This window comes from Nycticebus coucang, chromosome 8 (genome assembly GCF_027406575.1).
Source record: "Nycticebus coucang isolate mNycCou1 chromosome 8, mNycCou1.pri, whole genome shotgun sequence".
Taxonomy (NCBI): Eukaryota; Metazoa; Chordata; class Mammalia; order Primates; family Lorisidae; genus Nycticebus; species Nycticebus coucang.
This window is the reverse complement of record NC_069787.1, coordinates 101,395,259-101,422,927: the sequence shown is the minus strand read 5'-3', so window position 1 is coordinate 101,422,927 and position 27,669 is coordinate 101,395,259. Positions and strand designations below refer to the sequence as shown.

At 40.9% G+C, this 27,669-nt stretch overlaps 1 protein-coding gene across 7 annotated transcripts in view; it reads right to left on the bottom strand.

Moving 5' to 3' along the window:
* Positions 1–6,538: 6,538 nt before the first annotated feature.
* Positions 6,539–27,669, bottom strand: part of CEP63 (centrosomal protein 63) — a 65,708-nt gene continuing 44,577 nt past the window's right edge. For 4 of the 7 annotated variants that reach the window (XM_053599258.1, XM_053599260.1, XM_053599259.1 and 1 more), the window contains exons 10-15: positions 26,669–26,783; positions 25,021–25,218; positions 22,770–22,856; positions 10,401–10,606; positions 8,851–9,121; positions 6,539–6,926 (exon numbers count right to left, since the gene is read on the bottom strand). In XM_053599258.1, coding sequence (XP_053455233.1) covers positions 6,768–6,926; positions 8,851–9,121; positions 10,401–10,606; positions 22,770–22,856; positions 25,021–25,218; positions 26,669–26,783 — 1,036 coding nt within the window. In that variant the 3' untranslated portion in view covers positions 6,539–6,767. The remainder of the gene's footprint in view (positions 6,927–8,850; positions 9,122–10,400; positions 10,607–22,769; positions 22,857–25,020; positions 25,219–26,668; positions 26,784–27,669) is intronic. The other 3 variants (XM_053599261.1, XM_053599262.1, XM_053599263.1) reach the window with 1 other exon arrangement.

The window sequence follows — 27,669 nt, the reverse complement described above, 5'->3', positions numbered from 1 at the left end:
TCCCATCCTTTGCTCAGGTCCAGCATTTATTAACGGAACAAGGGTGCTGTTGAGGCTCCACGCTGGGCTGAGGAGCATTTCATGCAGGAGAGGGGAATTCACTGGGGAAGCCACAGGGCCCCCTGCCCAGCCGCCACCCCCACTGGGTTACATGGAGACCTGTAGGGCTGGAGTTCGTGCTCTTGTTGGGACCATGGGCTGGGCTCCACCGTGGCTGAAGGGACGAACTGGAAGATAACTCTTCTGGGCTAGCTTGGGGTATTTGCTCTAGGCTGAGGATCTGAAACGCATGTCCTAAATGACAGGAAGCTCGGGGACTAGTGGTCATTTGGGTTTATGTTATGGGGCAAGACGAATCCATGAGCTGCCCGCCAGTAGCCCAGAGGGCTTCCAAAGCCAGTGCCATGAGAATCAGGAGAGCTCTGGGACTAGCAATGAGCCCTTCTACACTGGATGCCTCTCAAAGAAGTGGCCATTCCAGAAAAGGCCTCGGCAGACTCATGTCGCAGGGTGCCTTAGCTGATCTGTTTTCCAAGCTGAAGAAAGCAAGCGGGGGTAGCTAATGTCTCTACTCTGCCCCATCATACTTGCAGAGACATGGAAGGGCTTGCCAACCAGTCTTAGGGCACGAGTCCAGATTCTCACATTTCCTCATCAGTGGTCTACAGCCCTCTCTGTAAACAGCCCTCCCCTCACCACTGAGGTTAATGCCAAGCACCCCTCCAGCACCTTCTTAAAATGTACTTAGCCAAGAAACTGCCAGGCTGAAGAGTGGACTTTGCTGCCAGCACCCTCCATAGCCCTGGAAGCTGCTCCCCTAGCAGGCAGCAGCACCAAACCCATTCCCACCACAGCAGCAGGAGCCCCAGGATGTGCAGGCTCAGGCCCAGTGACCCCCATTATCTTGGGTGCTGACCTGCCCCACTCCCCAAGCCGTCATCCACAGACGGTGCTTGATCGTTGCTTTCTCCAAGAGGGGTACCACTGAGGCCCCTCACTGTGAGCTGAGAGCTGGAAACAAGAAATTTAGAATAGCATGTGCTATAAGTGCTTTGAGGTTTTCTGAGTATAAACTTAATTTTTAGGTGTTGCCATGCATCAAAGACTTTTTTTGGTAACAGTTATTAAGATGAAATTCACGTGCCATATAATTCACCCATTTAAAATGTACAATCCAATGGGTTTAGTTGTGTTATATTCAGAGCTGTGCAGTCATCACCACAATCCATCTTATAACATTTCCATAACCACAAAAAGAAACTCCATTCACTTCACACTTCACCCGCCAATCCCCCTATCCACACCCCACCCCACCACCAGCCCCTAGCAACTACCAATCTCCTCTCTGTCTCTACGGATTTCTCTATTCTGAGCATTTCATATAAATGGAATCATACAATTTGTGAAATTTTGTGACTTGCTTCCATCACTTAGCGCAGTATTTTCAAGGCTCAACCAAGCTGTGACATCAGTAAGACTTCATTCCTCTTTATTCCCAAGTAACATTCTATTATATGATTATACCACAGTTTTGGTTTATTTCCAATTAACATGAGTGCATTTTGTTTGTTTTTTGAGACAGGGTCTCACTATGTCGCCCTCAGTAGAGTGCCACGGCGTCACAGCTCACAGCAACCTCAAACTCTTGGGCTTAAGTTATTCTCTTGCCTCAGCCTCCCAGGTAGCTGGGACTACAGGCGCCCACCACAACGCCTGGCTATTTTTGTTGTTGTTGTTGCCGTTGTCATTGGTTAGCAGGCCTGGGCTGGTTTTGAACCTGCCATTCTCAGTGTGTGTGGCTGGCACTGTAACCTCCGTGCTACAGGCCTGAGCCTGAGTACATTTTGTTTATTCATCAGTGATGAACACTTAGGTTACTCCCATTTGGGGACTATTATGGATAATGCTGCTATGAACATTTGCATACAACTCTGTGCAGAAATGTTTTAATTTTGCTCAGGTATGTACCCAAGAATGTAGTTGCTGAGTAATATGGAAACTCTAAATTTAAATATTTTCTGCAGGGTTTTTATTATTTTAGAGATAGGTCACCCAGGCTAGACTTGAACTCCTGGGATCATGCAATTCTCCTGCTTCAGCCCTGGCCCCAGGAGTTGGTACTTCAGCTGCATGCTGCAGCATCCAGCCAGATGTGTGTGGGGTTTTTTTCTCCTTCAAGTTTTTTTAAAATTTCAGATAAAAATGAAGGTACAAACAATTAGGTTACATTATTTGCCTTTGTTAGGTAAAGTCCAACTTGTAGTTGAGCCCTTCCCCCAGAAGGTATGCCATATATGCTTACATTGTGCTTCTTAGGAAGAGCTTACCAATCCACCTCCCTCCTTTCCTCTCCCTCCACTCTGCTCTCCACTCCCCGCTGCATTTAAATATTTCAGGAATTGCCAAACTGTTTTTCCAAAGTGACTGCACTATTTGATATTCCCATCAGCCACATGTGAATATTCCAATTTCTGTACACCCTCGACCCTTGTTCTTGTTCACCTTTTTTTTATTGTAATGGTTGTGTACTAGTGTCTCACTTTGGTTTGGACTTGCATTTCTCTGATGACTAATGATGTTGAGTATCTTTCATGTGCTTACTATCGTCTGTACAGCTTTGGAGAAATGTCTATTCAGATGCTTTGCCCACTTTTAAATTGGGTTGTCTTTTTATTATTGAAACGCTTGAATTTTGAATGACTGTTCAAACTGTACTTCAAAACACAGCTTCAGCAGAGACTGGGGGACTTCCCAAATTTCATTTCTTTCCCCAGGAAACAGGATACCTTTCTGGAAGACTTTAGTCCAGGGTTCTTCAACCTTTTTTATCTCATGGCGCACTTGAACCTATAGTTAAACTTCCACAGCACACTTACATTATGTTGATCAAAAAAAAAAAAAAAAAAGAGGAAATATATATATAGGGCAGTGCCCGTAGCTCAGTGGGTAGAGTGCTGGCCACATGTACCAAGGCTGGCGGGTTCAAACCCAGCCCAGGCCAGCTAAACCAACAATGACAACTGCAACAACAACAACAAAAAAGTGGCGGGCGCCTGCAGTCCCAGCTACTTGGGAGGCCGAGGCAAGAGAATCACTTAAGCCCAAGAGCTAGAGGTTGCTGTGAGCTGTAACACTACGGCACTCTACTCAGGGCAACAGCTGTGCTTTGGACTTCTTTCAAAAATAATGATCTTTAAGAATTTCCATGTCACTCTAAGATCCTGTCATGGCACATCAGTGTGCCACCACATACCAGCTGAAAATCACTGCTCTAGTTCCTAAAGTTGTGGTTCTTGATCACCTTTAGTAAAGCTCAGAGGTATCTTTAAGAATCTAATGAAAACTATGGACTCTCTCCCCAGAAAAAAACGCATATGCACATTTATATATTTTGCATTTAATATCAGGGAGTTCCTAGACATTCTATCATTCAATCATTACCTAGATTAGATTCTTTCTTTTCATAAGAGGAGTACAAACCTACTTGTGATTGGATGGTTGTCAAATCATTGAACCTGGCCTTACTTGGCAACATACAATTCCCAAATTGTAGGTTCCTATGGAGAAAAACAGTGTGAACTGTTGTTCAAATTATCAAAATTGCACTGTGGAGAAATAGCTTTCACAGAGAATTACTTTAAAGGCTTGCAGTCCATCACTCCTCTCAATTTGGCCCTTTGATCAAGCCTGGCCACAAGAGCTTTACACCATCATAGGTGGGACCCTCTCAGAATAGGTTCCCCTCGATTGGACTTCTGCCTGATGCCATCAGCCACAGGGAAGAGCACTGTAGGGAAGCTACACAGATTATTTTATTTCCAGTTTCAAAGTATTGTAGGTCCTCTCTTAATGTGCAATATACCTTACCAAATGCTTATATGCACACTCAGAAAAAGCTGTGCTTCTTTTAAACCATACCATAAAGAATGTTTAAGTGTTTTCTCCTCTGCTCCTCAGAGGTAAATTAGCTGTCTGCCTCTAGAAACTGGACCAAACAATTGGATTCATTTGTGAGCCCGTGTTTACAGCCCTCACTTTCCCTTTGTCCTGATTCCATTGTTTCTTTTTGATGAATTTTTGTAGACTATTTCAAAACATTTTGGGTCAAGCTGACAAATTTCTTTTTCTAAACTTTGTCATTCTGCACTTCAATGCTGTTCTTGCCAACTGTTTGCTTAACCTATGTCCTCACCAACATAGAGCTTATTTTATGGGTATTTTTCTCATCTGTAACTTTAAGGCATTGGACTCAAGGGTAATTTGCAAACAGAAAACCTTCAGCCATGGTTTCCCAGATGTTATGTGTATAATATAAAAGAGAAGATAAGATTGTTTGGTGTTAAGTAGTGTTGTAGTATTTTTTCTAATAAAAAAAATACTTTCATAGTACATACTATGCCAGGGAGTTTTCTAAGTGCCTTAAAAATATTAACATTAGTTAAATAATCTTCATAAAAACCCTATTTATATGGCATCCATTGTGTAGATAAGAAAACTGTTAAGGTTAACTTGCAGTTAACCATTCTGATGCCTCAGTTCTCTTATCTATACAATGGATGCAGTAAAAATAGGGTTTTTATGAAGATTAATAATTTAACTAATGTTAATAATAGGAACAGGGTCTTTGCCTGCAGAGTCCACAGTCTCTAACCCTAAGCTCTATTGGAGTCGGGACTTTGGAACCCTCAACAAACCACCTAAACCCTCCCTGTGAAATGGGAATAATGACACTCACTGCCGCTTCTGTTCATTGAGATCATATGAGGCTCCATGGGAAGGTAGTGCCCAGCTGACTGTGGGAACTCATCTTTGCCCTCTTCAGCTAAAATCTGCATAGGAATCCAGATGAAAATTCACTGGAAATGCAGGACAAAGAAAATGAAATAACTCACCCAACAAAACACCATCCATAAACACCAAAAGCAGACTGCAGACCCTTCATCTTTTCATCTCACTCGGGGAGACTGAGCACCAAGGGATTTTGTAAAATGTTAAGAAACTAAAATTTAGTTGCAACACATTTTAATATTTGGCGTATCTTTTTGAAAAATGAAATTGAGACATTAAACTATAATCAAATGTTCTGACAAATGTAGACAATTAGTTACTTTACTTTAGAAAACACAGTCTGCATTTAAGAAAATACCTCATGATTCCTTAAGTATTTCCAGTGACTGCAGGGTCTGTCACTGTTCCTTAGTGTCAACAAATAATGTGAACATTTCAGAAACAGGTCATTGCCTGCAGATTTTAAGCTGAAGCTGAGGAACATCTGAGACTCAGAAATCCCCTTATAGCAATCCATATAACACTTGTAGAGTCTGCAAAGCACTTTCAGAAATACATTTTCAGTAAATCCTCTCAACTTCATTAGGTATTATTCCCATTTTACAGATAAATACAACAAAGTCCAGAAAAGCAGTGATTTCCATCCACCCAGTGTATCTGCTCAGCATCTATTACATTAGGCAGCATGCTGAGGCTGTAGGCAGGACCCAGCCCAACAGAACAAAAAGAGGACAGCAGTGCGGTCAGTGCTTGGAGAGGCGCACACACAGGGTGCTGTGAGAGCAAGGAAGAGAAACTCTCCGAGCCTGGTCAGAGGGTGAGGGAAAGCTTTGTCAAGGCAGGCAGAAGTGGCCAAATGACAGTATGAGAGAAGACAAGGCAAATCCAAAGGACAGCATCTACCACAGCATGAAGGAGGCAATTTGGTGCCCCTGAGGAAGGACATTTAGGCATGGGTTCCAATGATCTGAGCCCCTCCTAAGTGCTGGGTAAAAGCCCACCATGAATCAGACAAGCAAAGTCCTTGCCTCTCAATGAGTTTAAGGGTAGAAATAGATACAATGAAAACATCAATCAAGTTATGAAATGATTTCAGAGTTGTTGAGTACTATGAAGGAAAGAGGTGGGACAGCGAGCTAGAGAAACAGGGAGCAGCAGCTTGGGAAGCAGTGGTCAGGGAACGCCAGAGTGCAGGCCTGAGGACAGGGGAGGAGAGAAGGGAACTTTCCGGGCAAACCCCAAGTAAAGGCCCTAACAGGTTAAAGCTTGCTGAACTCAGGAAACAGAAGGGAGACTAGCATGGGTGGAGCAGGAGGAAGGATAATGCTGTGGGTAATATAGGCAGGGCCAGGTTATCCAGGCCCTGCAGGCTCCACAAGTGATTTGGACGTTACACTTCTCTCTTACTTGAACTTTGAGCAAGAGAGTGCTCCTTGCCAAGGTTCTTCAGCACAGCCCCCTGTATCCACTGCCAGCCCTACTCTATATGTCACCAACCCCACTAGCTAGCAAGTGAACACCAATCCAGTAAATAACCAGCTCAGTTGGCTAGTGGCAAAACCAGACTGTCAACCCAGATCTGTCTGGCCCTTAGAACCATGCTGCTACCACACACTTCCCTTAAAGGAAGTTTCTGCAGTTACTTTATTTGCAATATGTGTCATTAAATCTTTATTAATACATAACTAGTCACATTTAAGTCAGCAAGATAAACTATAACCTTATGATAAATATTCATATGAGAAAAAAGTCTATCAAAATGGTTTATTCTCAGATTATTGCTGGAAGAAGTCCTTCAAACAAACCAGTGCAGTGAAAATGTCTAAGAAAGTATCAGTTTTCCAGATTTCTTCACCACTGCTTGCGTATGTATCCTCTTTGTAATGCTCTACGTGCCTGTTGTTAGAGAGCTGCTACTTCAGAGGACAATAACTCTTTGGTGTTTATTTTTATTTCCAAGTTTGTGATTTTTTTAAGGGCTACTTTAGAGCTGTGAATTGTCTCACTGTCTTTTCACTCTCTCTTTTTAGTTCTTCAATATGAGCATCCAGGCGCTCCAGAATGTGGTGAGACCTCAGCTCCTCCTCTTCCAAAAATCTGGTAGCTATTGAACTAAGGGGAGACACAGGCAAGGAACACTGGAAGAGAAACAAATGTTGCCATGTATAGGAAAGTAGAACATCACATTTCTAAGACACCCTGTTTATGATATTTTCTAACTGGCAATATTAAAAGGTAATTTTTTTCCTCTGAAAATATTTTTTATTTTCATCCTAATGACAACAGTAGTAAAAGAAAAAAAATCAGTTAAGTTCTGAAAAAATTAATGCAGTTCTCTCTGGCTAAAGTTATATTAATATAAAGTGTCATATAAATATATTAGACTGAAATATAAATATTAGACTGAAATATTAGTCTAAATATATTGGTCTGAAAAATATTTCAATTTAGATTTATATCCTTCTATATCCCAGGAGAGAATATAGTTAATGTCCATTATTTCAAACTTATTTTAAAAACCTATATATATCGCTTTCATTTCAAAGCACAAAAAATTTACCAAAAATAAATTAAGGTGCCAGCTAAAATCATATTTTCTCTCTCAAAAATTCCAGTCCATAGTCTCTTATCTGAAACCCTTGGGGTCGATGGTATTATGCCATATGCAGTCACTCCTCATTGACAGTAGCTGTATCCTACAAACTCACCCTGAACACTGAATTAGTGAATACAGAAATCACTGGCCCCAGGGGAAATACACACACACACACACACACACACACACACACACACACCCGACATACAGATTGTAATACCAAATCCTAGAAATAGTTCAATTATAGATTCTACATTCTTCATTTTACAAAAGAGACATAGATTCAGAATTGGTAAATGACTCACCTGAAGCCACCCTACTAACCATAGCAGAGCTGGGATTAAAACTCTGTCCAGAGGGCCCAAGCGGAGCTTCTTGTGCTACGCTGAGTTACCCCTACCGCTACAATCTCTGTCCTCTGGTCACCTCATATGAGCACTGAGGAAAAAGGCAGAGCCCCATCCCGCTCCACCTTGGCTGGAAATGTGCAAGTCAGCACCTCAAACACTTTGCCACTCTGCACACATCCACAAATGACTGTGAAGTGCCCTGAGTATCAAGGAATAAGAGAATCCACAAATACAGAATCTGTGAATAATGAGGACCAACTGTATCACCTTAGTGGAATCTGAGATAATATCCCATAGTCAAATACATTGATATTTCTGCAGCAGGACATACGTACACTCACAATGCGTGGGATAAATACTGTCTAAGCATAGTCTCACAGCAGCTCAGGTCAGGGAAGGTGTTAGTGCCAAAAAAGTTTTGCTGCTAAACTTCGGAAGAAAGTTAGTCATCAGGGCTTCTTTGGATTTCAAAATTACATGTAAGTGAAGACTTATCAACTTTCACAGATAAACGACCATAGATGGTGACAGGACATAAAGGCCCCAAGGCAAGTGCTTCAGAGTAGAAGGCAAAACAACGGTGCAGTCTGCGCAGCAGGGGAAAGAACAGGGGGCCAGCAAAGCGTCGAAGGCAGCCTATGGCACCAGGACCACCATCTGTGGTACCCAAGCCATGCTCTGCACGTGTCAGAGACCCTGCCTTCCTCCATCTCTGCCTACTCCCTTTCCCCTTTCCAACAGTTCCTCTTTTCCTTCTTCACCGTCTATGGCTTAGGACTATCTTGGCATCCAGAGATATTCCTTATACCAACCATTCCAGTGGAAAATTAAGCCTCTCTGAAAAAGGCAGGAAGGGAATTTCCAATTAAGCTTAAAGACAAATGAATACCTGTAACTTCTATTTCAGAACTAGGATGTACTCTGAAAAGTAATCTTGGCTTAATGTGCCTTCATAAACAAAACCATAAGATACAAATACATAATAATAATATAAAAGAGTGCTTATGACAGAAAACCAGTAACAACAACAACAGAAAAATCACCCTCTTCACCTTTAAAATAAAGAAATTGAACTAAAATAATCAATAAACTAGTAAGATCAGAAAGTTTCCATACCGAAGACATAAACTCTTCCTGGTCGTTCACACTTCCAGATACAGTGTCAGACAAATTGGCTTCATTTGCGTCTATCACTGAAGGCAAAGAGTGAGTTTTACCCAGAAAGTAGGAAGGCAAAGAGATGGTGGAGCTGCCAGGGCTAATTTGAGGACTTTGGGGACTTAGGACCCTGGACATACTATCCGATGCTTGTTCTGTGGGAGAATGAAGACCAGTTTTGTAGTGCTCAGTCTTTATTCCATCATGTCTGTGCTGGCCATGGGTTGGCCTGGATAGCAGATTAGAAAACAAGACAAATGAAAAATTGTAGTAACTTTTCTCTTTCCAATAGAAATGTCGTAGGAAGTTCACTTAAAAATACACACACTAACTCATAAGGCTATACTTTAGAAAACGAGCAGCCCCCTGTGTTTTTTCATACTGCCCTCACATGATTACAATACAGACAGTACCCAAAAAAGGTATACACATGTTAAGAGATGTTATCTATGTATTACTTTTCAAAGTTGAATTGAATTATGGCAGCAATGTGTACTATGACATTCCCTCAAAAGATGGTGTTAATTAAATGAATGCTGGCATCACCAAGCGACAGACGGAACAGTCAAGAAAAATGGTGGAAGCACAACTGCTGTTTGAGGAGTGGAAAACCATTCAGAAGTGGTATTTGAATTGGAAATGTTACGGAAGTACAATGACAATGGAGGCATGAATGTGCAACAGAACCTCCAGCACGCCTAACAACTGCATGCATTCATGCCACGTCGGAGGCGCGTGCTACACATGTGTGATGTGCCCAAGGGAAGATCTGGGAGGTCTCACACAGCAACAAGTTCTGCTACTTCTGCTTCTTCTGGACTCTGATGGTAACTACTTTGGTAACTACAGAAGTCAAATGTGACTTGTATTCGCCTTTTGTTATCAATATATATTGAGTATTGCAATTTTAATATAGGTTTTTCCCTTTCTTAAAATGCGTATACCTTTTTTTGGCACTCTGCATATCAAGGAAGACAAGCTGCCAGTGTTACGCAGTGCGGTTGGTGCTGGGACAGGGAGAGGTCTGTGCGCAGGAGACGGTGCTTGACCTCATGAAGGGTGGGGGTGAGTGCTGAGGGTGTGGCAAAGGCTCTGGTATGAAAACATGTAAGCCACACAGTAGGGACTGAAGTGAGGTGGCTTTTCACTGAATGCTCACTTCTTACAGTAACAGCCAACAACTGACAAAAAATACAAAGGAAGCTTTTTATAAAAAAAAAACAAAAAAACTCTACTTATAGGGCAAGTGGGGTGGAAGAGGTGGAAGGCAGCACAAAAAGGCTCAGGGGAATAAAGGTGTTGTTTATACAGAAATCTAGAGGTTTAATGACAATGTTACCCATTTTCATTTCCTGATCTGACTGTAGCTTTACTCTGTGCACACCGTACTTCAGAATTAAACAGACTCCTTCAATGAAGATTTAATTTTTTTTCAGAAATTATTTCCAAAGAAATGAAAATTATATTGCACCAATATACATCTTAAATAAACTTTTAAGAAATTTTACTTGAACTCTGTATTCTTGAACGCAGTTGTTCTGCTGTGTGTTGGTTTACAGATCCTGTTATTTTGCTTTTTGCACATCTGAGTAGAAATCTCCAGCTGAGATTTAGTATACATCAAATCTTTCTGTAGTTGTTGATTTTCAGACACTAATTTATTTAATGCCTCAATATAATTCTCCTGGAGGTCTGCTAGTGAAATCTCTTTTGCCTAATAAAAAAGAATATTAGAATCATTAATTTGTATATGAATGTTGTGATCTGTGTTACCATGGGTTGAAAAATTCCTTTCTTTTTTCAGTTGTAACAAATCTATGGCTTTAAGAAAGTAAAGAGGACTAACAGAGAAAAAGTGTTCTGTTTCTTAAGAGTAAATGGTAGTGTTAGCATCCTCCCAGTGGAGTTTTTTCAGGTTTGTGCCATATAATAAAGAGTCTGATAAGGCATGACCACAGTCCAAGTTTTCTTTTTCTCCAGTTACCCTGTCACAGGAACCCAGCATGAGCACAGCAAACAGAGAGAGACTGGATAACATTAAAAGGCAAGCAGTATAAGGGTATTCCTGCCTTGCAAGGCAGTATATTAAGTTGTAAACTTCTTGTCCCCAAATATAGGGAAATAATATGGAGAAATAAGAATGAAGCCCAACAGAAGAGGCTAGACATGGAAGTGTCATGGCTTAGAGCAGGAGTATGTGGGCTCCTGCACAACACAGGGACATCCCCTGCCAGTCCCTAGGCTAGCGGCACCCAGCATCTGGCGACTGAATCTGACTCAATTACATTGGTCATCAAGAGCTGCAGTCAGGGCCCAGCGCCTGTAGCTCAGTGGTTAGGGTGCCAGCCACATACACCGGAGCTAGCGGGTTCTAATCCAGCCTGGGCCTGCCAAACAACAATGACAACTACAACAAAATAGCCAGGCACTGTGGCAGGCGCCTGCAGTCTAGTCCCAGCTGCTTGGGAGGCTAAGGCAAGAGAATGGCTTAAGCCCAAGAGTTTGAGGTTGCTGGGAGCTGTAATGCTATGGCACTCTACCAAGGGTGACAAAGTGAGACTGTGTCTCAAAAAACAAACAAAAAAAAAAGAAAGAAAAACAGAGCTGCAGTCAGCAAGATGGAGCAAGGTTGTATGTCTGTAATTCACTGAGAAACTGCAAAGTGGTGAAACACAAAGAATATGTTTGCCTCAAAGTACAAAATGACAAATCAAGTCAAGGCTGACTATCCACGTCCTATCACAGTCACCATAGAGATGTGACCATGCTCAAAGTGGTGGTTTATTCAGGTTTTTGGTGATCATGAGAAAAAAGGAATTTTTAGGATACACTACACAAACCCAGAAGAAGCAGCTTTTATTGAAAATGAAAAGTGAGAGAAATGCTCTCTAAAGAAAGAGCTGATGTCCGAAAGGAAGGGGTTTTTGTTCCTATGAAGTTGCACTAATTGAGGAGAGGAATATTCAAGGTGAAGGGGTTGGTTTTTACTAAGAATTTGAGCACCAATTCCTAGAATTGGGTTTCCTCTTACTTTTCTACTTTATATAGTTGTCATAGAATAAAACAATTGTGATTTTAAAACCGCAATGCAAATGGTAATATAATTAGCCAGTTTATGTAAGGTGACCTAGAAAGTGGACAAGCTGGTTGAAGCCAGTTTTTATAAGTGGTTATTAGTCCCCACTTCCTTGGTTAGACTTTTTTTTTGAAACAGAGTTTCACTATGTTGCCCTCGGTAGAGTGCTGTGGCATCACAGCTCACAGCAACCTCCAACTCTTGGGCTCAAGTGATTCTCCTGCCCCAGCCTCCCAAGTAGCCGGGAATACAGGTGCCTGCCACAATGCCTGGCTATTTTTTGTTGCTGCTGTCATTGTCTAGCTGACCTGGGGTAGGTTCAAACCCGCCACCCTTGATGTACGTGGCCAGCACCATAACCACTGTGCTACAGGCACTGAGACCAGTGTTTTGTTTGTTTGTTTTTTGAGACATGGTCTCACTCTTACCCAGAATGATCATAGCTTCCTGCAACCTGGCTCCACGCCCCTCTTACCTCAGTCTCCTGAGTAGCTGGGACTGTAGGCACTGCTACCATGCTCCACTGGTCTTTCTATGTTTTTAGAGATGGGGTCTCACTAAGTTATCCAGCCTGGTCCTGAACGCCTGGTCTCAAGTGATCCTCTTACCTCAGCCTCTCAAAGTATGGGAGTTCAGCATGAGGCACCATGCCCAATCCAAGAGTGTTCTTATATGATAATGTATGTTTAGACAAGTTAAAGCAGGATCCAAGAACATGGTGGGAATGACACCCTGAGTTGGTCTTAGTTTTGTGATTACAAACTCTATTGCTCTTCAACTCTAGGTGTTTCTTGGCAATATACAACCTGAAAAAATGACAGTCTGGACAATTTTTTTTCTAATGACAAATATTTTAATTCTGCAAAGTTATAGTAACCTTCTTTGGAGTTTACTATGGTGTTTAATTTGGTCTTTTCTAAAAACAGTTATGACAGTAAAGTGGTCAAGAATGGTCTAACAAACATAATTTTCCTCACAAAAACATAATCTTTAAAATATAGCTGCAAACTATCTACGTACAATGATTCACTAAATCTTTCAACAAGTTGTCAATCCCAACAATGATAAAATTTCAAAGAACATTTGCAGGACATATGAGTTAAACTGAAGTGACTGTCGATGTTTAAAATATGATAAATAATTTATCAGAGTCGTTGCTTTCGTTATTAAGATAAATGGATATTCTCTTAAAATAGATAGTTAACCCAAATATTTATGTGTAAAGTAATTCTACCTTCCTGGGTGATAAAATGCAAAGGGGCACTTTCTAATAATTATTGTTAATAATAGATATGACATGTTCACACTGTGTGTAACTTTTTTGCTCACAGGATTTTCACCAGCTAGTTGGATGCCTAATGTTATTAAACATACTTTAAAAGAAAAAATATTATTTACCCTTGTCATGCACCTTTTAAAATTTCTCAAATTAATTATTTTATTAACAAAAAGACAGGCTAAAAAATATGTGAAGGAGAATATCAAAACTGAGTAGCAAGCACACACCTAACTGTACAAAGAACACTGTTACCACTATTAGATGGCGGTTCCAGGAGAAATTAAGCTGAACAGAATCTCTGGTCATAGTCTGGCTTATGCTCCCCTGAGAGTTCTAAATTCTTAAATATGAACAGGCAATCATTGCATAAAATAAAAGTCTCTCAATCACGTCTTACTGAATCCTGAGCCTTTTGAGGAATCTGTGGTGTAAATCAGGCTAGTTCTTAGATTTCTCCAATTCCAGCTTAGTATTGGCTTTATCGCAGAATATTAAGTTACCTACAATTCATCTACCTAGTCATCCATCCATCCATTCATCCATATTCCCCCTTATAACGTTTAGCTGTTTAGTATCCTCTCTTATTTTTCTCATCCTTATAGGTCTGTGCTTAAAATCAGTATGTTTTCAGAGGAGTCTGGGGAGGGAACAAGATTATTTTATTTTATTTATTTATTTATTTTGAGATAGAGTCTCATGCTGGCCCCTGGGTAGAGTGTAGTGGCATCATAGCTCACAGCAACCTCAAACTCCTGGGTTGAGCGATCCTCTTGCCTCAGCCTCCCAAGTAGCTGGGACTAGAGGTGCCCACAACAACACAGGGCTAGTTTTTCAATTTTTAGTAGAGACAATGTCTCACTCTTGCACAGGCTGGTCTCAAACTCCTGAGCTCAGGCAATCCACCCACCTCGGCCTCCCACAATGCTAGGATTACAGGCGTGAGCCACCGTAACCAGCCTAGGGAACAAGATTAGATGAATGTCTTCGTATGCCATCTTAAATGATAGCATACTAGTTGACGGTATAGTGTGTCACAAATTAACTACCTAAATAAAGATTTCTCATATTTCAAAATTTTGGATCTTGCAAAAAAATACTGCAATGACCATTTCTGCATATTTCCTCCTAAAGGACTGATTCTTTGGGAATGTAAACTGGTAAGACCACCCTGAAGAACAATTCAGCAATGACTATCAAAATCAGAAATACACATGACTCAGGGTTGTTAAGAGGCTATATGCATGTATGTGTTTGATGAATATTGCTAAGTTGTCCTCTAGAAAGGCTGTATCAATTCACTTTCTCATTAATAGTGCATGAGCAAGCCTGTTTCCCTACATCCTAGCTAACGCTAGCTACATATTAGTTTTTAAAAGTCATTATCAAGCCAATTTGTAAGAAATATTTATATTGTTTTGATTAATATGAAGGTTGAACAGCTTGTTTACTGGATATTTGCATTAACTATATGAATTATCTATTTATGTCATTTCCCTATTTTTCCACTAGATTATCTTTCCTTATTATTTTATGGGAAATCTTTATATATTAATATTTCATACTAACCTTTTGTTTATAGATTGTCTTCTCCCTATTAGTCTTTCTTAATGAGGTCTTTTGCCATCTAGAAATTTCACATTTTTATGTTGTAAAATCCTTTATGACTTCTTGTTGCTTAGAGAATGTTACCCTTCTGAAAGATTATAAAAATAGCCCCCCATTTTTCTAGTTAAATTAAAGTATGATTCTAGCCTTTTGCACATTCTTTCACTGTGGCTATTCATGTTTTCTCTGGTTTCATAGAAGCTTACATGTATTTCATTTTACTTTCCAAGATGGGGTCCCACTGTGCTGCCCAAGCTTCTCTCAAACTTCTGGGGTTCAAGTGATCCTCCTGCCTAACAGGTATCTGTCACTACACCCCAGCACTATACACATTTCTTACCCTCCCTACTAGATTATTCTCTTAAAAGTAAGAATCTTAGGATTGGAACAAAAAGGAAACAGAAGGAAAGTTCAGCTGAGCTATCCTAGAACAACTGGGGAAAAAGAGAAAACCCAGCCACACCTGGCACAAGCACTTTACCCAGAGACAGCTCAGGGGGTACAGCGAGGAGGTGGTGAACGGGATACAGCATATGATCCAGAGCAGTGGAAATCTGATGAATTAGGCAAGTGATTGCAACTGGCTGGGATCGTCTGACCTCCTACAGAGGTCCGGGATGGGAGGAAGCCATTCTGGAGTTTTCACTTGTTGGGGGGAAGTTTCACCTTGAGTGGAAAGCTTGGAAGAGTGGGCAGACTTGAATAGTACACAACAACCAGATATGAATATGGTTGGAGTGGACTTGCCATAGGTTTTGGTGGCTGGCAAAGCAGTCAGCCATACTGGGAAGGTCTTGGTGGCCAAGGGGCTGTCATTGTGGGAAGGTCGTGGGAAGGTCTTACAGGGGCCTAAAGCACAGCCATCTTAATTCCACCTGCAGGGATCAGAACTCCACTCTTGGGACAGGCTGGGGGTCTCCTGCACCCCACAGAACTGGAGGTAGGGGGCACTGTGAGACCTGTCCCTGAAGGATTCTTGGGAGCTTTAAAATCCCAACCCAGCAGGGTCTGATTGCTAAGGAAATAATCAGGCAATCACTGAAGACAACTAAATTTGGAATAAGGATCATAAAGGTTTCTGGTTGTGCTGTGTCATAAAAACAAAAACAAAAACACTGCACCACCTGGTGTCTCAGTGACATATTGCAACATACTGTCATCAAGAGCAAGCACTTCTATTTAAAACAGAGGAGGCAGTGAGAAATAAAAAAGAGGACAAGGAGGTGAACAAGCAGAAAGAACACATGAGGAGGAAGCAACAGAAAATTGCCTGTTTTCAAATTCAGGCAATATGAAAAACCAACACAGAACTCCCCTGAGGACCATGAGGAAGCTACTGCAGAAGACTCTACCTATAAAGAATTAATGCACTTGACAGAAAGGGAATTTAAAATATAGATGATAACAGACAATATTAATGTTAAAGACAATAAAAGAAATGAACAAGAAAATGGAAAGACAGAACCAAAAGTCAGAAAAGAGATATGTAGAATATAGAAAGGATATAGTAGAGCTTAAGGAAATGAAGGAGACAACTAGGAAATGTAAAGAAGCAGTAGAAAGTATCAAAAAATACATTAGACCACGGAGAAGAAAGAACCTCAGAGCCAGAGGATAAAGTTTTTGAGTTAACCCAGGTAGTAAAAGTGTCAAAAACCAAGAGAGAGAAAGCAGAACAAACGCTGAGAGAAATACAAGACTCCATGAGCATTCAAATGTAAGAATAATAGGGATTCCTGAAGGGGAAGAAGATTGTTCCAAAGAAATGGAACCCCTACTGGAGACCATCATAAAGGAAAACTTCCCAAGTTTTACTAAAGACCCTGACACACTCCTTTCAGATGGATATTGAACCCCAGATCATCTCAACTCTAACAGAACCTCTCCAAGACACATTGTAAAGAACTTGTCCAAAGTCAAGATGAAATAAAAAGTTCTGCAGGCAGCCAGGAGTAAGTGCCAACTGACATACAGAGGCAGAGCCATCAGGATGACAGGAACTGAAACCTTCCAAGCCAGAAGAGCATGGTCATCCACCTTCAACATTCTGTTTCCTGCAAAACTAAGCTTCAAAATTGATGGAGAAATCAAATCTTTTGCAGATATACAAGCACTGAGGAAATTCGCCACAAGACCAGCTCTACAGAAAATACTCAGACCTATTCACAACACTGACCACCACAATGGACCACCAGCAAGTAAACACACCCAGAAACTAAAGGTTAAAATATAGCTTCCACAATGACCCAAAGGATAAATCTACACAACAGAGTTACAAAAAATAAAATGAACAGAACTCCACCACACTTAATAATTCTCTCAGTAAGTGTCAATGGACTGAACTCACCACTGAAGAGGCGCAGGCTGACTGATTGGATAAAACAACACAAGCCATCCCTATGCTGTCTTCAAGAGACATACCTTGCCTTGAAGGACAAATCAAGACTCAGGGTTAAGGGAAGGAAAACAGTATTTGAAGCAAATGGAAATCAGAAGAAAGGAGGGCTTGCAATCTTATTTTCAGATATAAGTGGATTTAAAGAAACTAAGAAAGACAAAAATGGATACTTTATACTAGTCAAAGGAATAATTCAATAAGAAGACATTTCTATTTTAAATATTTATTAAACACCCAACTTAAATGCTCCCAGATTTATGAAACAGACCTTGATGGGTCTGAGTATGATATCCTGTAACACCATAATAGTTGGGGACTTTAACAACCCTCTGACAGAACTGGACAGATCCTCTAAACATAAATTAAACAAAGATGCAACGACTTAAATGTAACCCTAGAACAAACGGCATCAATAGACATATACAGAACACACCATCCCAAAGCTAAGGAATATACATTTTTCTCATCACCCCATAGTACATACTCCAAAACTGACCACATCCTAAGATACAAATCAAACTTCAGCAAAATTAGAACAACAGAAATTACACCTTGTATTTTCTCAGGCATTTCTCAAGGTAATAAAAGTGAAACTCAACTCCAACAAAAATGTTCATCCCCACACAAAGACTTAGAAATTAAACAACCTTATGTTGAATGATAGTTGAGTTCAGGAAGAAATAAAACAGGAAATTACTGAATTCCTCAAACAATGAAGACACAAGTGACCAAAACCTGTGAGATACAGCAAAAGCAGTCTCTCTTTTTTTTTTTTTAAGAGACACAGTCTCACTTTGTTGCCCTCAGTAGAGTACCATGGCATCATAGCACATAGCAACCTCCAGCTTTTGGGCTTAGGCGATTCTCTTGCCTCAGCCTCCCGAGTAGCTGGCACTACAGGCACCCGCCACAACACTCAACTAAGTTTTTGTTGCAGTTTGGCCAGGGCTGGGTTTGAACCCCCCGCCCTCGGTATATGGAGCCAGCGCCCTACTCACTGAGCCACAGGTGCCACCCCAAAAGCAGTCTCTGTTTTTTTTTTTTTTTTGAGACAGAGTCTCACTACATCACCCTCGGTAGAGTACTATGGCATCACAGCTCACAGCAACCTCCAACTCTTGGGTTTAAGTAATTCTCTTGCCTCAGCCTCCCAAGTAGCTGGGACCACAGGCGCCCGCCACAATGCCTGACTATTTTTCTGTTGCAGTTGTCACTGTTGCTTAGCTGCCCCAGGCTAGGTTCAAACCCACCAGCCTCGGTGTATGTGGCTGGCATTGTAACCACTGTACTACAGGCGCCAAGTTATCACATTAGATGCCTACATTCAAAAAAAAAAAAAAAAAACAGAAAAAGAGAGATCAACAAACTTGAAAAACATCAATAAACTCATGAACCATCTTACGGAAATGGAAAATGAATAATTATTTAATCCCAGACCCATCAGAAGAAAAGAAATGACCAAAATTAAATCAGAAATTAATTAAGTTGAAAACAAAAGAATTCTTCAGGCAGTGCTCATAGTTCAGTAGGTAGGGCACTGGCCATATACACTGAGGCTGGCAGGTTCAAACCCAGCCCAGGCCAGCTAAAAAAGAAACAAAAAACAATGACAACTACAACAACAACAACAAAATAGCCAGGCATTGTGGCAGGCACCTGTAGTCCCAGCTATTTGGGAGGCTAAAGCAAGAGAATCACTTAAGCCCAAGAGTTTGAGGTTGCTGTGAGCTGTGACGCCACAGCACTCTACCGAGGGTGACACCTTGAGACTCTGTTGCAAAAAAAAAAGAATCATTCAGAAAATTAGCAAAATAAAAAGTTGGTTTTTGAAAAAATAAATAAAATCAGTAACCTCTGGCCAGATTAACTACAAAAAGAAAAGTAAAATCTCTAATAGCCTCAATCAGGAACGATAAAGGGGAAATAACAACAGATGCCCCAGAGATACATGAGATCATCTCTCTGAGTACTACAAGAAACTCTATGCCCAGAAATTGGACAATGTGGAGGAAATGGACAAATACCTGAAATCATCCTCGCCCGAAACTTAATCATGAAGAACTAGATTTCTTGAACAGACTGATTTCAAGAATTGACATAAAAAAAATAATTTAAAAAATCTCCAACAAAAACAAGCCCTGGTCCAGATGGTGTCACACCAGAATTCTATCAAACCTTCAAAGAAGAGCTTATACCCATACTGCAGAAATTATTCCAAAAAACTGAGGGGAGGTGCCCATAGTGCAGAGGTTAGGGCACAGACTACATGTTCCAGGGCTGGTGGGTTTGAACCCAGCCTGGGCCTGCTAAAACAAAAAAATAACTGAGAAAGAAAGCATCTTCCCCAACACATTCTACAAAGCAAATATCACCTTGATACCAAAACCAGGAAAAGACCCAACTAAAAAGGAGAATTTCAGACCAATTTCACTAATGAATATAGATTCAAAACTTCTCAATAAAATCCTAGCCAATAGATTACTGCTACACATTAAAAAATCATTATTCACAATCAAGTAGGTTTTATTCCAGGGATGCAAGGCTGGTTTAACATACACAAGTATATAAACATAATTCACCATATCAACAGAAGCAAAAACAAAGACCATATGATCCTCTCAATAGATGCAGAAAAGCATTCGATAAAATTCACTATCCTTTCCTAATTAGATCTCTGAAGAAAACAGGCATAGGTGGCACATTTTTTAATCTGATTGAAGCCATCTACAACAAACCCACAGGTAATATTATACTGAATGGAGTGAAACTAAAAGCTTTTCCACTTAGAACTGGAACCAGACCAGGCTGTTCTCTATCACCACTACTATTCAACATGGTGCTGAAAGTTCTGGGAAATAAAGTGCATCCAAACATCCAGAGGAAGTCAAACTCTGTTTGCCAACAATATATGATCTTATACTTAGAGAACCCCAAAGACTCAACCACAAGACTCCAGGAAGTGATCAAAAAATACAGTAATGTCTCAGGATATAAAATCAATATCCATAAATCAGAAGCTTTTCTATATGCCAATAACAGCCAAGAAGAGAAGCTAATCGAGGACATAATTCCCTTCACAGTAGCTTCAAAAAAAATGAAATACCTAGCAATATACCTAAAAAAGAGGTGAAGGACCTCTATAAAGAAAATGAGGCTCAGCGCCCATCGCTCAGTGATTACGGTGCCAGCCACATACACTGGAACCTGGCCCAGGCCTGCTAAATAACAATGATAACTACAACAACAACAAAAATAGCTGGGAGTTGTGGCAGGCACCGATAGTCCCAGCTACTTGGGAAGCTGAGGCAAGAGAATCGCATAAGCCCAAGAGTTTCGGGTTGCTGTGAGCTGTGACGCCACAGCAATCTACTGAGGGGTGATTTAGTTAAGACTCTGACTAAAAAAAAAAAAAGAAAGAGAGAAAGAAAAAGAAAAAAGAAAACTACGAAACCCTAAGAAAAGAAATAGCAGAAGATAGCAACAAACGGAAGAACACACCATGCTCATGGCTGGGAAGAATACTTACCAAAGCAATCTACAGATTCAATGCAATCCCCATTAAAATATCAAAATCATACTTTCAAGATTTGGAAAAAATAATTCGTCGTTTTGTATGGAACCAGAAAAAAACCCTTAGCCACAGCAATGCTTATTTAATAAAAACAAAGCCGGGGGCATCAGACTTTAGACTGTCCATAGTGATCAAAACAGCATGGTATTGGCACAAAAATAGAGGCACAGACATTTGGAACCGAATAGAAAACCATAAAATGAAACAAACATCTTACAGCCACCTAATCTTTGATAAACCAAACAAGAACATACACTGGGGAAAGAATCCCTATTCAATAAATGATGCTGGGAGAACTGGACAACCACATGTGAAAGACTGAAACTGGACTCGCACCTTTCTCCACTCACTAAAATTGATTCAAGATTGGATAAAAGATCTAAATCTAAGGCACGAAACAATAAAAATCCTCAAAGAAAGTGTGGTGAAAACACTTGAAGGTATTAGACTGGGGAAAGACTTTATGAAGAAGACTTCAGTGGCAATTGCAGCAACAACAAAATTAACGAATGGGACTTAATTAAATTAAATATCTTCTGTACAGCTAAAGGAGACAATGCAAACAGACAATCATCAGAATGGGAAAAGATGTTTGCATATTATGAATCAGCCAAAAGCTTGATAACCATGATCTACAGAGAACTCAAATTAATCAACATAAAAAAAGCCAATAATCCCATATATAAATGGGCCAGAGAGATGAACAGAACCTTCTCTAAAGACAGACGAATGGCTAACAAACATATGAAAAAATGCTCATCATCCCTAATTATCAAAGAAATGCAAAATAAAACCACCCTAAGATATCACCTAACCCCAGTGAGAATGGCTCACGTCACAAAATCTCAAAGCTGCAGATGCTGGCATGGATGTGGAAAGAAGGGAACACTTTTACATTGCTGGTGGGACTGCAAACTAATACAACCTTTTTGGAAGGAAGTGTGGAAAATCCTCAAAGAACTCAAACTAGACCTGTCATTTGATCCTGCAATCTCATTACTGGACATTTACCCAGAAGAAGAAAATCATTTTACCATAAGGACATTTGCACTAGACTGTTTATCACAGCTCAATTTAAAATTGCCAAAATGTGGAAACAGCCTAAGTGCCCACTAATCCAGGAATGGATTAACAAACTGTGGTATATGAATACCATGGAATACTACTCAGCCACTAAAAAAGATGGAGACCTTACATCTTTTGTATTAACCTGGATGGAGTTGGAACACATTCTTCTTAGTAAAGCATCACAAGAATGGAGAAGCAAGAATCCACTGTACCCAATTCTGATATGAAGACAATTGATGACCTAGTACATGGTGGGGAATGGGGAAAGAGGTGGGGGGATAACAGTGTGTGACACACCTCTTAGAGGCAGGACACAATTATAAGTGGGACTTTGGCTCGGCGCCCATAGCACAGTGGTTACAGTGCCAGCCACATACACTGAGACTGGCGGGTTCAAACCTGGCTCAGGCCAGCTAAAACGACAATGACAACTGCAACAACAACATCCAAAAAAAAATAGCCAGGTGTTGTGGTGGGCACCTGTAGTCCCAGGTACTTGGAAGGCTGAGGCAAGAGAATCACTTAAGCCCAAGAGTTGGAGGTTGCTGTGAGCTGTGACACCGTAACACTGTACCGAGGATGACATAGTGAGACTCTGTCTCAAACAAAAAAAAAAAAGACTTTTACCTAACAAATACAATCAATGTAAACTGGTTCTCTGTACCCTCAATGAATCCTCAACAATTAAAAAAAAGAATCTTATTCATCCTCAAGCTCATTATAGCACCTAAAATTCTTTGTACATTAAAAATTCTAAAATATTTGATTAAATGAATTTCTTGAAGAAATATAATTAAAAGTAAATTAGAAGACAATATACTTTAAAATAAAAAGGTATCGTGAACACATATGTACAATAATAGCATTTACTGCATACTACCTCATGTAAACCCAATTCCAACTTCATCACTACTTCAGAAAGACGTCGGTTTTCTAACTTGAGTGACTCCAGCTGATTCAAAATCTCCTAAAAAACAAAAAGCAGAAATATATATATATAATATATAAACAAATCAAATGCATCCTACAAAATTTTTCCACTTATAATTTTCATTAGACTAACTTACAGTCTTCATATACAAACACACACACATATATATAATCAATATGTACCATCAATATGAACACCATTTAAAGGTGTTCTCAAGGTAAATCAACATCCATGTGATTAAAATATCCCAAGATCATGCACCAGGTAAAGCAAGCAGCAAAGCTTCAGTTCACTGGTAAGTCCCTAACCACTATCCTGGTTTAATCTCTCATTTGGCTTCTTCTTCCAGCATCAGGTGCAACGGCACTTCTTTCACAAAATACTAACTTATTTTCGGTCCTCATTCTCCTTAGCTTTTCTGCTGGACCATTCCTACTTGACAAGATTTGTGCCTTCCTTGGTTAGGAAAAAATTGCTTTCCTTTTTCACTGATACTTTTTTTAGCTTCATTCCAATATCTTTTTACCCTAAATAAGAAGTGTCCTGGGCGGTGCCTGTGGCTCAGCAGGTAGGGCGCCGGTCCCATATGCCGGAGGTGGCGGGTTCAAACCCAGCCCCGGCCAAAAAAAAAAACCCACAAAAAAAAAAAAAAAAAAGAAGTGTCCTAAATTTAGCTTGAGTCACTGTTTTTTATCCTTTATTCTTTCTTTTTTTTTTTTTTTGTAGAGACAGAGTCTCACTGTACCGCCCTCAGTAGAGTGCCGTGGCGTCACACGGCTCACAGCAACCTCTAACTCTTGGGCTTACGCGATTCTAACTCGTGGGCTTACGCGATTCTCTTGCCTCAGCCTCCCGAGCAGCTGGGACTACAGGCGCCCGCCACAACGCCCGGCTACCTTTATTCTTTCTTACTGTAATCTCTAAGTCTCTCAGGTTTGAAACGTCAGCTTCATGCAAGGACTTCCACAGCTAATGACTAACCCTGATTTTAATCTTGAAATCCAGGCCTTCTGTGGTATTGACTATTAGATACTTCCACATAAAATGGCCAGGCCTGGTGGCTCACCCCTGTAATCCTAGCACTCTGGGAGGCTGAGGCAGATGGACTGCTTGAGTTCAGGAGTTTTAGAGACTCTCTCTCTTAAAAACAAAGCAAACAAACAAAAAAATAGCCCAGTGTTGTGGTGGGGGCCTATAGTCCCAGCTAATTGGGAGGCTGAAGCAAGAGAATCGCTTGAGCCCAAGAGTCTGAGTTTGCAGTGAGCTATGATACCACGGCACTCTACCAAGGACAACAAAGTAAGACTCTGTCTAAAAAAAAAAAAAATTTTCCACATAAAAGTACAGCCTTTAACTCCAACCAAATCCCCACGTCCCCTCCACCAGCTTCCCTACTCAGTGTATCATTCACACAAATTCATCAACTTCCCCCAAACTTGTTCTCTATCTTTATTTCACCATTTTCCATTAGTTGCCCATGCTTAAATCCTACATGACATCTTTCCTTGATCATGCTTACCGCACCTTCCCTCCTAATCAAATACAAAATCTAGCCAATTTCACTACCCCAGTGTCTACAGAGTTTATCCATTTCCCTCTCCCTCCTCTGCCCACAGCTTAGGTCACCATCTTACTGCTGGGATAGCATCTGAGTGGTTGAGTTGACCACCGAGGCACTGTACTCCTACTGACCTCAAAATCACACTAAACTCCTTCACCCAGCCAACACAGCCGTTCAGGAGCTGCCTTCTAGTCTCATCCCTTCCATTCACCCACCTGGACTCTGGTTTCAACCAGTGAGCATGTCCCACTCTCTCTCTGAGGCCTCTGCATGTCCTTTTCTTTTGTGTGAAAAACTTTTCCTCCCCTTTACCTAGCTCATTCCTATTCAATCTTCAGCTCCTACCTGAGCTATGATGCCCTCTTGGCAGCCTCTGCAGCAAAGAGGCTAGATGCAGTATCCTTGGGGTGCCCTCTAGCCCCCCATCAAACACCACTGGCACAGGCACTTGCCTTGTCCATATCCACCTCACGGCCCCACCAGTCCACATTAGACTACTCGTTAACCAGCACACACTCAGCTCAAACCAAGAGGCTAGAAAAATTTACTAAGTTAAATATTGAAGATATCGTATCTTTAATAAATTCCATCTTCAAAAACAAACTCCAACAAAAAGAGTACTTGTTCAGGCTGTACTACCCTATGCTCAACTGCTGTTTCTTCTGCCTTTTTCATCTCTGCTTTGAGTCGATTTTCCATGTCTGAGGAAGAACCTTTGGCAGAAGCAATAGTAATATCTCGCTGATGTAACTCCCGAGTTAGCTGGGCAATTTCCATCTTCATTCCTTCTAGTGCAGAACTATAACTTTGTTCAGTCTGTAAAATCTGTTCTTTCAACTACAAAGAAGCAGAAGGGAAAGTACCAAAAGTTAAGAGAAAGCATTTCTTTGAGACAGAGTCTTATTTTGTCGCCCTCGGCACAGTGCCATGGCACCACAGCTCACAGCAACCTTAAACTCTTGGGCTTAAGAGATTCTCTTGCCTCAGCCTCCCAAGTAGCTAGGACTACAGGCGCCCAGCCATTCGTCGTCGTCGTTGCAGCAGTTGTCATTGTTGTTTAGCTGGCCCGGGCTGGGTTTGAACCCGCCAGCCTCGGTGCATGTGATTCCAATGCCATAACCACTGTGCTATGAGCACCGAGACAAGAGAAAGCATTTAGATAGAAAAATATATTAATAGCTAATAAAATAAAGTTTGCCTTACCTCAAAACATGATTTTTCCTAGATTAGACCTGCAGAAAATTAGTACGTTACTGAAAGTCATGTGGTTATAACTATAATCATTTATCAGATCTCAAAACAGGAAGAAATGGATTATTCAAATGTCAAGAACTAGGATCAAAGTCCATGTACACTAACTAAAGGATAGAACCTGTGACCTTTATTCTTTTTTTAGTTGCAAATCTGTAAATATTGCTTATATGGTCTCCTGGTCTACAGAAGATAAGTAACAAATAGAAAGAAGAGAGGGGGCGGCACCTGTGGCTCAAAGAAGTAGGGCGCCGGCCCCATGTGCCGGAGGTGGTAGGTTCAAACCCAGCCCTGGCCAAAAACTGCAAAGACAAGCAAACAGAAAGACAGAAGGAAGAAAGAGCTAATCTCAAAGAAGTAATTAAAAAAAAAAAAAAAAATACAAATCAACAAGGAGGACAGCTCAGGCCCATTAATGTATATACAAACAGCTCTGCATACCTCAGTAACCAATGAGGATATTAACTACACCATGGCACACCATGGAAATAGGCATATATAATCATATCCATCTTTTATCAATAAGAAAATATTAAATAATAGTTCATATCTTTTTACAAGTAAAAAATATATACTTTCAGGGCGGCGCCTGTGGCTCGGTGAGTAGGTCGCCAGCCCCATATGCCGAGGGTGGCGGGTTCAAACCCAGCCCCAGTCAAACTGCAACGGAAAAATAGCCGGGCGTTGTGGCGGGCGCCTGTAGTCCCAGCTGCTCGGGAGGCTGAGGCAAGAGAATCGCGTAAGCCCAAGAGTTAAGAGGTTGCTGTGAGCCGTGTGACGCCACGGCACTCTACCCGAGGGCGGTACAGTGAGACTCTGTCTCTACAAAAAAAATATATACTTTCAGAGAGCTTTTCATCAAAACATGTTTAAAATAAAGATACAGAGCTCATAGTGGGGCAGATTTCAATTCCAGTTGCTCTTTCACTCCTAAATATCAAATGGTCCTTTTGATACATCATTAGAAATGACCCCTATAATCTCTCCCAACCCACAGCTCAGTCCATAAATACATCCCAGGCATGCAGATTTTTACCTTCTTGATCTCTGCTCTGTACTCATTGTTATGTCCTTCCATCTTCTTCAATTCTTCATATTTTTCCATTAGCTCATGACTCAGCTGTTTACATGTTGCACTTACAGATTCCAAACTGTATGACAAAAATAATCACATATTTAAAACAAAACAAAAATTCTGAAACCTACTGGCTCGGAGCCTGTAGCTCAGCAGCTCAGGCACCAGCCACATACACCAGAGCTGGTAGTTTCGAAACCAGCCTAGGGATGCCAAACGGCAATGACAACTACAACCAAAAAATAGCCGGGCATTGTGGCAGGCGCCTATAGTCCCAGCTACTTGGGAGGCTGAGGCAAGAGAATCACCTAAGCCCAGGAGTTGGAGGTTGCTGTGAGCTGTGACATCACTGTACTCTACTGAGGGCAACATAGTGAAACTGTGTCTCAAAAAAAAATAAAATAAAATGTTTAGAGGTATGATGAACAAAGAGCAGTTTATAAGTATGACAATGATCTGAGTTAGCTGAGTATAGTATAGTGTTAGTCAAGATCCAATCAACAGTCAAGGAAATAACACTACCAACGCAGAATAAAAAGAAAAAGCACCCTGTATCCACTCCGACCTCTCCAAGAACAGTTTCAGTGAGATGGTAAGGAGGAAAACCCAGAAAGAGGTTCTGAACAGGTAAAAGGCAAAGAAGTAGAGACCAACAGTACAGATAACTCTTCTGATGAATTTGGTTTGAAAAAGAATAGACGCGGGGGGTCCTCAAACTGCGGCCCACGGGCCACATGAGGCGGTGTGATTGCATTTGTTCCCGTTTTGTTTTTTACTTCAAAATAAGATATGTGCAGTGTGCACAGGAATTTGTTCATAGTTTTTTTTTTTAAACTACAGTCCGGCCCTCCAATGGTCTGAGGGACAGTGAACTGGCCCTGTTTAAAAAGTTCATAGTTTTTTTTTAAACTACAGTCCGGCCCTCCAACGGTCTGAGGGACAGTGAACTGGCCCTCTACCTC